Here is an 11,765-nt window from a genome sequence, read left to right as displayed (position 1 = left end):
GGTTTTTTAAATATTTTTTTTTAAATTTTTGAGCAAATCAGCATAATCTTCAGATTATGAGGATTTTCAATAAAATATTGTTTACGCTTATAGTTCCCTATTAAAACAGGGTCAAAAGTCCTATTTTGAATTGCAACATTATCCTTCTTAAATAATATTATTTTAATTTCAATTCTAGCGACACTTCTAAATAAAAATAGCCCACTTTTAGTGTTACTCTTTTCAGATATCTCAAAATTAACGATTTTTGAGTCGTGTCATTGTTCATGCATGACAAAAATTTTTCAATTAACGCAGAAAATTTCATAATAATTTTCAGATACTTCAGTAGAGAATTACACTCTACCTTACAAATGGTAACACTATATTCACAAGTATTCTAAATTAATTTTGTACGATTAATTGAACAACGACAAGTTCCACTTTAAAATTGACAGCATTGCAGCAAAGTTACACAACCAAGCCAGCACATTATCATACCAGACACACATGTAGTGCTGTAGAATATAAATGTAATAAGACAAAGGGAAGAGTGAGCGAAGAGGACTCGATTCGCTCGTAAATTCTCTGGCTTCCGACAAGCCACGAAGGATATTTCGGAGACGATTCGAGGAGACTGGCAGGAAAAGGAGAATTGTAAAATTAAAGGGTTCCCTTCGGGAACGATTTCGAGGGTTCGTACGTGACACTCACCCTTATCGTCGGCGCGAAACTCTTCCTGAAGTTGTTCTTTGGTTGGCTCTGAGTTTGATTTGGTCCCCGTCTGCTTTGTCGAGGATTCAGTCTCTTTCATACTCTTCCTGGCGTGATGGCCGCGGAACGCCGCTTGTATCCTCGTCGCGGCTTCTTCCCTGTCTTTGTCTGAAGCTTTCTCTTCCTTCTTCTGCTCCTCCTTACTCTCGCTCGACTCCTTCGACTCCCCTGACTTCCCTTGTGAACCTTCCTGTGACTCTACCTTCGCCGAACTGCTCTCTGATGATTTTGGGATATCTGGAAATTAGGAGATTAATTAGAACTTGTAGAGTGAATGATGGTACACACTTTATTTAAATCAGTGGATTCGCGGTACAAATTACGGAATATACAAATAGAGACGCGACCCCGTCGGTTTTCGGCGAGAGATCGCGGATGCAGCTATTGTCAATGGTTTTACGCCTTGACTCGGCCAGATTTCCCAAGGAGAGGAGGGGGTATGGGAGGAAGAGGGAGAGAGTAGAAAGGGAAGAGAAATTGTCGTCTATGACACGCGTAAGAGACGTCTGTTTTCTCTTTGGGGATATTTGGGAGCATTGGATTGAACCTGGAGGTGTCGCTATGACCCGCGTAGGAGCGTCTGCCTCTAGGAGGTGGATAGGTGAAAATGACGAGGGTAGGAGCAGGACAGGAAACCTGGTCCTGGAGAGTCTTCGCTCGCTCCGTACTGACTTTTTGCACAAGACACACTGAGTGTCGTCTATAAACCCGCGAAGGAGACGTCTGCTCGATGTTTGCTAGTGTAGTCTTGTTTTGGCTTTCCTGGAAAGACTGATTTCCTATGGAGAAAGGCCGTCTTTTATATGTTTCAGGAAGGCTAGACCCGATCAATCAGGGTGGGTCAAGTCCTACTACTGTCCTACTACCTGAGGCTACGGGGGCTCGTGTCGTGTAATTAGTCCAGAAAACGGTGATGTTACAAACTTCGTTTTATTAGTAAGAACAGCGAAACCAATATTAAGATTTTTAGTCATTTGCAGAATTTTGGAATTGCTAAGTTTGTTCCGAGTCAGAGTTAGGTGAAATATTATTCTATTTTATTATGAATCACGCGTAGAACTGTGAGAATAAAATAGTTCATTTGTTGCGATAAGATTTTAAATATTACCACATTTCATGATTTGTACAATTTTGAAATTGCTACCCGACTAGAATTTCAGTTAGGCATGCCTAAAGACGAATGTGGGCCTAATGCGGAAACAATTAGGCATCCATAAATGCTGCAAGAATAATCGTTACCGCATTAGGTCCTAATTCGGAAGGAATTATGCATGCCTAAGTTGGGCATTCTTAACAGTTGCCATACGTGGCTCAAATGGGGGTGGCCGAGCGCACGCCTAACAGTTGCCATACGTGGCCCAAATGGGGGTGGCCGAGCGCACGCCTAAGTTAGGCATTCCTAACAGTTGCCATACGTGGCTGAAATGGGGATGGCCGAGCGCACGCCTAAGTTGGGCATTCCTAACTGTTGCGATACGTGGCCCAAATCGGGGTGGCCGAGTGCACGCTTAGGTTGGGCATTCCTAACAGTGGCCCAAATGGGGGTGGCCGAGAGCACGCCTAAGTTAGGCATCCGTAGCAGTTGCGATACGTGGCTGAAATGGGGATGGCCGAGTGCACGCCTAAGTTAGGCATTCCTAACAGTTGCCATACGTGGCCCAAATGGGGGTGGCCGAGCGCACGTCTAAGTTAGGCATCCGTAGCAGTTGCCATACGTGGCTGAAATGGGGATGGCCGAGCGCACACCTAGATTAGGTGGAGTGGGGCTCTGAAACTTATAAGTAGAAAATTTGCAGACATCTCAGTGTCGGACGTACGCTTGCGTGAGACGCTTGCAATGACAGCCTAATAAAGCTATTCTAATATGGGCCTAATGCGGTTGGCCTCATTGGGGAAGCCTAATGCAGCCCTAACGCGGCTTTCCCAATTAGGCGGTCGTGAATATTCCGCGTTACACACCGCATGCGGGCCTAACAGGCAAATTAGGCTAGCCTAATGCGGATCTAATATCTGCCTAACTGAAATTTTTAGTCGGGTGAGTTCGTTCTGAGTTCTAAGTAAATTTATAATATACTTGTTGTAATGAGCTTTTTAAATACTTCGTTCGAAGGATATTGAAAACGGTGGGATTTTATTATGAAAAATTTTATTTACTTAAATTTATTTTCAGTTCAATTCGTGATTAAGCCTTAGCGATGAAAATTTTGAGTAATGTAGGTAAGTTCTTACTTTGTGACTGCTTGAACTAAAAATAAATTTACTTTGTCAAATATTATAATTTCTTGTGTTACTATACCATTTCCTTTCTCAACTTTGTTTCGTTGTCAAGAAATTTTTGAAGTACATATTTCAGATACAACGTTAAGGATTTCATTTTATACTTGAGGATACAGTGATACATATCTCTCGTACTGTCGCCCTGGTCGGAACGGAAAAGCGTCAGTTTGGGTCCAAGAGACACGGTTTTCGAGGGTCGCAAGCCCGCCTTTGTAGTTCGCCGAACGAGGACGGGCAACGAATGAAAGATAAGGGCGAAACGAGGATCGAGGATCCAAAGTGAACCAAATTCAAAATGCGTAGTTCTAAATAAAATGAAAAGCCGGAATTCCATTGACGAAAGTGAAGGGATTTCAACCAAAAAAAAACCACAGTTTCTAAATTCTTAATACGACACGACGCGAAAGATTTCGGTTGATTTGAATTTTTCACAACTTTCATCAACGTAGTATTTGTATCGTTCACAATACATACATATATGCTTTTAGTACGCATATATGTATATGGCTCAATGAACGTGCGCCATTCGCCAAGAGATTTAATCATAGACACTGAACTGCACGTACGTATACGCAATTCTCTTTGAACTCGTGTTCACATAGCTGTCTTGATTAAACTTCAGCTTGTAGTCCTTCGGGAATTGGCAGATATTCGAATTCTCGGTTACTCTACTTTGCCTTTGTTTTCATGCATAAATCTACTAGAATTAATTATATATTATTGCTGTGCATATTAATTAATACCTCCAATACATCAAATAATAGTTTTCACTATTAAAAATTTTGTAAAATATATTGAAAATTTGAATATTCAATTTTTCACTATGAATGATTTATTTGTATCGTAATATTTAAAAAATAAGTACAAATTTTGAAGAAAATATTTGCAGTAGAAATCTATTACAAATGTGAAGCTGGAATTCAAGAGTGTATTTCAGTCAAGAGTAAATAATCAATACCTTCATACGAGGTAGTGAATAAAATATATTTAGATTTAAAATGCATTTGAGAAAATTGCATATTCATACGCTGCATTTTATATTAGAAAATTGATAGTGTTGGTAATAATTCAGTATACGTATAAACGCAAACGTGAGAGATAAATTTAAAATTCAGAAACGTGAAAAATAGTACGATACAGTCTGCAGAAGAAATTATACAGCTTCTAACAAAATAACTTTGAATCAGTTTTATCAGACTACAGTCAGACTATAATAAGAAGACCATGTTCCTTTTGATAAAAGATTAAAAATCATGAAAAAGCAAAAAATTCTACAAATCCAAGAAACTTCCTTTCGATTATTGTTTCACCAAAAACAATATTTTACTTTCATACTGTAACGTTTATTTTTTAATTACGCTACTCCATACTCTAAAGTGTTTTTCTTGAAAACAGAAACTTTCCTACACTTCTAAATTTTTCTCATTAAAACCTGAAGAGCACCCAAATACTGAAAACGAAAAGAAGAAAGAAACTGCAGAAATCTTGAACAATCCTGTTTCCCAAGTCAACATAATTTATCCCTCTGCCAAACAGATTAGACGTTTCAAGACTCGCAGCTTGTAAGTCTTCGTTTCTTTTTTTTTTTTGTCGTAAATAAAGGATGCACAGGCTCTGTCCGGCATGTTGAACGAAAATAGAGAAGGAAAAGAAGGAAAAAAAAGTAAAGATGAAAAAGATGAAAAACGAAGAAAAGAAAAAAATGAAACTCGCATGGGATACAGTGATAACAAAGAAAGTCGTGAATCATTGCTGGCGCAGCGCTGGTGACACGTGCACACGCCTGCATACATATGCACATTTCCAGTTACGCGCGTCTAATTACTAGCTTCGCCGTATTTCGTGCAGGACCTATTTTAAGGTGGCGCTTCACTTTTCGCCGGCTCGCACACGCCTCAAGGAATTCCTTTCAACGTCAGGGAAGATACGTTGTCCGATAAGAGCGAATGAAAAGCAACCAGGGAAGACGACGGTTCGTAAATTAAAATGGGAAATTTTAAGGAAGCGAATCGAGATGCTTCCGGGTTCATTTTAGGGAATTTTTGCGGCGATGTGAATATTTATCATTTTCGTTAGAAATTTTGGGAATTTTTGCGGAAATGTGAATATTTACCATTTGCGTTCGAAATTGTGGGGAATTTTTGCGGCGATGTGAATATTTACCGTTTGCGTTCGAAATTTTGGGAATTTTTGCGGCAATGTTAATATTTACCATTTGCGTTCGAAATTTTGGGAATTTTTGCGGCAATGTGAATATTTATCATTTTCATTATAAATTGTAGAATTGTAATATTAGGGAATTTTTGCGGCAATGTGAATATTTACCATTTGCGTTCGAAATTTTGGGAATTTTTGCGGCAATGTGAAGATTTATCATTTTCATTATAAATTGTAGAATTGTAATATTCGGGAATTTTTGCGGCAATGTGAATATTTACCATTTGCTTTCGAAATTTAGGGAATTTTTTGTGCAGAGTGTGAGAAAATGCGTCCCGAAGACGGTGAAGCGACCACCTTGAAGCCACGCCCAGCGCGCTCGGTGGGGGTGACTCCGCCCCTTTGGGTCTCTCCCTGGGCCTGTTCGCGTAGGGGTGGACGGGGATCGGCAGGACGACGCGTCCTCGCTCTTCACGAGACCCCCGAAGCACACTTTTTGCGAACGACGCTCAGATAACGCGGATATAATTCTTGTGTAACATATACTATTGTAAAAACGTAGACACGTTCAATTAATTTCACGCCCACCCTACTCCGAGTCAGAGTACTTTCTGACAAGAGTGAATATTTATCATTTTCGTTCGAAAATTTGAGAATTTTTTGTGCAATGTGAATGTTTATCATTTTCATTAGAAATTGTAGAATTATAATATTAGGGAATTTTTTGGGCAATGTGAATATTTATCATTATCGTTCGAAATATAAGGAATTTCTTGTGCAATATTTACCATTTTCGTTAGAAATTACAGAATTGTAATTTTAGGGAATACTTTGTGCAATGTGAATATTTATCATTTTAATTATTACCTTTGATTAGGTACTTGAAGTAGAATTGTAATTTTAAGGAACCAGCGACGAGAGAAAATTTTAAAGAAGCGAATCAAGATGCTTCCGGGTTCATTTTAGGGAATTTTTTGGCTAATGTCAATATTCATCACTTTCGTTCAAAATTACAGAATTGTAATTTTGTGAGAATTTTTTGTGCAACGTGAATATTTATCACATTTTGCAGAAATTGTAGAATCATAATTGTAGGGAATTTTTTGAGCAATGTGAATGTTTACCATATCCGTTGAAAACTGCAAAATTGTAATTTTAAGGAAATTTTTCGTGCAATGAGAACATTCACCATTTTCATTCGAAACTGCAGAATTGTTTCGAGTGTTCTGAAGTATGCACGAGTATATTATTAATGTTTTAACTAGGTTAAACGAGTTAACTCGTCATTTAGAAAGACCTTTGTATCGAATGAAACGAGTTAATTCGTCGTAGGAATTGAAGCGTTACATTTGCACGTTGAAACCGGGACACTTTGTTACAGTAAAGAGCACAGTTTTTGATAGCCGAGTGCCCCAGATAATGGCTGTTTAAGTTCCCTTCGCGTTCTGTAAATGTCCCAATACTTACGAACAAAGGTGTATCTAATTGTAATAAAATGTGTACTTCAAAAAATTCCATAATAAGTTCTCAAATTTACTGCATTTAATTCTGGACTTATCATTTGTACATCAAAATATATATTTCATATTTGAAATTTAATAATTTCCAAAAACTCGCAAGCTACAGAACACATGAACTTTCAAATATAATTTATAATCTTCCATATTACTAAAAAACCGCAGCACCACAGTTCACGTCACGCCATAGTTCACACTTGCACACTCATACTCAAACATTGAACACTCGCACAATATTAATTTAGCGTGCGAGAGACGCGATACCCTGAAATCGATGAAGTTCAAGAATCGCGTCGAAACACAGGAGGCGTATCAAGTTGGACTTATTCCAAAACGGACGTATACCGAGGTACCACTGTATTGAAATTATCTGAAAAGCAAAACGAGCTGAAATTATTCCAGCTCTCTATCATTCACACAAAAATAAACAAAAATAAACTTCAAATATAAACCATAGGAAAAATCTATTTTTTCCCCTTTATACGCAATTCCACGAGATTTCGTTGCCGTCCCCTTTTTTACGAGGCCCTAATAACGCAACGAAGATTTACGACAGCGTAAAGGTATCCCAGGGAAAGGTAAGAGAACGTCGAAGTCGAGGGCTAAAGTGGAAGTTGTGGATGGCGAAATTAATTTTCTCTAAGACTCGAGGATTGAAAAGGTTCGAGTTAATCCTTTAATCAACGCTCAGTTGTCAATTTTCTGTGAGAAGAAGAATTACAATTCGCTAATAAATTTGAATTCAAATGTCGTTCGATGTTTGTGAAAATTATTTGTTTATTCTAGCGGATAGAATTATTGTGAAATTCATACCGTGGAATTCACTATGTGAGTTTCTCTGGGTGTGTAAGTTCGAGGATGAGCGAGTGATGAAAGCATGGCGCGTGCATTGAGGTGGTTTCGGCTGAATCCGCAGCGCGAGGTCTTTTGGGACGAGCCGCGCGCGGTTCGGTTTGATCAAACGATCTTATTAACCCTTTCGTTACGTCGGAATTGGTCGCTGATACGCCACCGCTGAACGGGAACTTTCGAGCCATGAGCTTGCATTTAGCGTGAGTAGCGTTCAGAGTTTCCTGCCTTTCGCGTTAGATCGCTGCTTTTGATATTTTTCTTTCACAGAGAAAAGGACATTTTTATGTGTTCCAATCGCTCGTGTGGTTAAAATGATCGATATATTTTGAAATTGGTACGTTCTATTTTTAATACGCGAGCGTTTCGAGGCGAACTTATGCACAGGGTGAGCCCATAACCCCTTAACATATGACAACCTGTCAGACTCGTGGTAGAGATTCTGGCGAAGATGTGAGAAAAATAGTTATATTAGTAAGAAAGATTCATTGTAATCCTAATTTTCGTTTGAATCTGTAAGACTGAGGATCGCTAAATGTAATTAATCTGTGACAGATTAGTTTTCGTTACCCGATACAGTACTGAAACAGAAAATGGCTGACGCTTAGATGCATTGTCAGAAAAGAAATCATAGATTAAGGGGTTAATAAAGAGTGGGACTCTAGAGTCGCGTACCAGAAATTCATGACTGAAACTTTCGTGCATTCCAAACGAGTAGTTTCCAGATTCGAAGTACAAAGTAGACTATTTGAACTCTGAAAAAAATTCTGCAAGCTTAAAACACAAACGTGTTTTAGCATTCTATAATATTCTATGAAAAAACAGGTGTATTCAAGAGCTGAGAAGATGAGAAAGTGAAAAAAATTAAGTATCGATGATAATAAACACTTCTGCGCAAGTGTTCTCGCGAATTTCGCTGCAATCCTGACCGCGTTAACTATGACTGTATGAGAAAATTTGTGATTTAAATGATTTCAAAAGGTGAACAAGATAGCAGAAAACTTTTTTTTCCGCTTTTCTTTTCTTTATGGAATATTCATCGCTCTCTTAAATTTTGATACAGAAAGGTTCCATGTGAAAAATTTATATTCACCTTGATATCTCTCGAACAAATAAGTTATTTAGAAAAACCGCTTCTCTTCGATACCGTGGAATTTCTATATAAAATAAATCTCTATTTAGAAGTTACTCGAAGTGGACAAATTATGTGACTCATCCTGTAACTATTTTTTCTCGTTTCTATCCATAGGTTTCTGTCCATAGAATGTAGCGACAAAGTTTGGTCGGAAAAAACTGGGACACGTTGTGCAAGCGGGTGAATTTAGGCGAGTAGGGGTAGTTTGAGCCTGACCAAGAGAACTCCCCAAGTGAACCGTTCATTTATTGACGAAAGTTTGCCGGCTTATGGAGTTCGTCAGGCTGATGTCTGTATCACGTTTTCGAGGTTGATGGCTAATTGTTTACGAGATATTAGTAATTAACCCTTTCAATCTTGTTGGCGCCTACAGGAGCTTTGTTTCTCAAATTTTTTGGTAGAACGAGAATGTTACATTTTACTCTGTTTACTGTTTAATATTAACATTAATAAAATATCGCAAAATAGAAGATCTTCTTTCGTACGAAAATTTTTTGGTAGAACGACGTTCTTACATTTTACTCTGTTTACTGTTCAATATTAATACTTATGAAATATCGCAAAATAGAGGACCTTCTTTCAGATGAAAACAGAGTTATTCATTTATCGAAATATGCGTTGCTATTAGCTCGAATACTTAATCAAAGTTCTACTACAATTACATCCTTGGTGGAATAACAATTTATTTTCAGCCTCTGGGCCATGAAAAAGAATTACTTCTCTCATTAATTCATACATGCACTCCTAATTATACTTATTTGCTATCAGTTTCCTACTTTATCTGCATACTTTTTCTATTAATTACATCCTCGGTATTCACTGTTTCTGCTAAATTTCTAAATTTTCTGGTAGAACGACATTTTCGTTCTTACATTTTACTTCTGCTTTGTTTGGAGAGCTTTAAAAAATTACTTTATTTACTTTATTCGCGAATATAGTATAGATTTATTCAACCGTAGCTTCTTATTTAATCACTTATCACAAAGTGAAGGGTAATTGCTCTTCAAGATGTGGGAATAGTGGCGAGCTATGTGTATAGTCAGAGATTAACAGGGAATCGTTAAACAGACTCAGTGAACTAAGGCAACGTAAGACGAAATTGGAGCACTTAATATCACCTCACCGAACACATAAAGATGACTTTCTTCGTTATTAGTCGCGCATCGTGATTCACCTTCTAACGGGCATTATGTACTAAAAATTAACAGATAGCGTTAGCAAGCAAGTAATTAGTAATTCGAAGTGGAACTGGAAATTAATTGCTCGAGAAGAGTGTGAACAAATTTATGCAAAATATGGCAAATGGACTTGATCTAGAAAATTATAGAAAAATTATAATAGACACGTCATGACACCAAATTTTTATTCTACTAAATATACGGTGGAACTTCGATTATCTACACCAGGGGTTGGCAAACTTTTTTTCTGGAGGGCCAGATACCAAATATTTTTGGGCTTTGTGGGCCAAGAGAGAAAATTCAGATTGTTGCGTACGTATGTACATATGTAGGTAGTTAACTGCAAGTTAAAATTTTTTGACAAATCCTTTATTTGTAATACACATTTATTAATGAGAAATATGGAATTCTCTCTTTTTGGATAATATTTCATTTAACTGTACATAACTCACGGGCCACAAAAAAAAAACTGATGGCAGGTCGCAGTTTGCCGACCCCTGATCTATACGATCGATTAACAGAAAATTTCGATTTCGATGAAAAGTTGATTAATTAATATAATTAAAAAAAATTTAGAAATAAGAAGAGAGACTGAAGAAAATTACTAAATTTTTGTTTAATAAATTTATGAAGTATCGCAAGATGGACGATCTTCTTTCATATGAAAACAGAGTTATTCGATTATCCAAACGTGTGTTGCGATTAGTTCGAATACCTAATCAAAGTTCTACTATAATTACATCCTTGGTAGAGTAACAATTTATTTTCAGCCTCTGAGCTATAAAAAGGAACTCGGTATACGTTTAATTTTCTTAATTACTCAGCATTCCTAATTATACTTGTTTCCTATCAATCTCCTACTTTATCTGCATACTTCTCCCACGAAATATATCCTTAATTTCACTATTTTTGCTAAATTTCTAAATTCTTAATAACAAATAATAAACAATAAATATCACAACAATATCCTCAATTTTTCCTTCAAAAATTAAACGCTCTCTCACTCGTTCATACGTGCATTCCTAATTACACTTACGCTACCGGCCAAAAGTTTGCAATCACCTCCCACTTTTCATCAATATCAAATCTGCTGATAATTTTTCATAGATTTGAAGTTTATCTCAATTCTACATTTATCAATTTATCTCATACCAATTGATTCGAATGATCAAAGATTCTCAAAGTCGCTGACTCTTTTCTGCAAATCTTTGTGTAAATTGCAATGCTCGGTGATTCCAAACTTTTGGCCGGTAGTGTATCTCCTAACAGTCTCCTACTTTACCTACACAATTTTCCCACTATAATCATATACTTAGAATTCGCTATTTTTGCTAAATGTCCAAATTCTCGATAACAAATTAATAAAAATATATCATTGTGGGATCAGAAATATAAATAGATATTTATTAACAAAATATAAGAATAACTATGATACATTGGGCTTTGACACACGCTTCTTCGATTCACGCCTCTCGACTTTTCCAAACACACCGCCCTTTCATCCCTCGCACGCCGTACTCTATAGCCAGGCCCTTCGTGGGCCTCTCGTTGGGCCTGGCTATCGTCGCTCGTCGCCCGCTTTCTCTCTCATCCTCACAATTACGATAAGACATCATTAATCTACATAATAAATTAAAATGACTAGAAAATATCACAACAATATCCCCAATTTTTCCAAACATCATTCCCACAAGCACACCTTCGAAGATTAAACCATCGCTACAATAAATACCTCCTTTAACAACATCTCGATCTGAACGTTCGTGCAACAATCCCGCATATTTTACACGAAACACGATCCATTTTCCGCCATCAGTTATTCCCTATAGCGAGGGGAGGTTTGCGTTTAATTAAAACGAAGGTCAATCGAGACAAGATCTGATCCGGCATGGATGTGTA

At 37.4% G+C, this 11,765-nt stretch overlaps 1 protein-coding gene across 3 annotated transcripts in view; it reads right to left on the bottom strand.

Annotated features, from left to right (window-relative positions):
- Window positions 1–11,765, bottom strand: part of LOC108570567 (HIRA-interacting protein 3) — a 222,687-nt gene that overhangs the window by 113,296 nt on the left and 97,626 nt on the right. For 2 of the 3 annotated variants that reach the window (XM_017932446.1, XM_017932444.1), the window contains exon 2: window positions 694–990. In XM_017932446.1, the coding sequence (XP_017787935.1) occupies window positions 694–990 (297 nt within the window). Of the gene's footprint in view, window positions 1–693; window positions 991–11,765 lie in introns of those variants that run through there. The other variant, XR_001891364.1, reaches the window with a different exon arrangement.

This window comes from Habropoda laboriosa, unplaced genomic scaffold (genome assembly GCF_001263275.1).
Source record: "Habropoda laboriosa isolate 0110345459 unplaced genomic scaffold, ASM126327v1 scaffold61, whole genome shotgun sequence".
Lineage (NCBI taxonomy): Eukaryota > Metazoa > Arthropoda > Insecta > Hymenoptera > Apidae > Habropoda > Habropoda laboriosa.
This window is presented reverse-complemented; position numbering and strand designations above follow the sequence as displayed.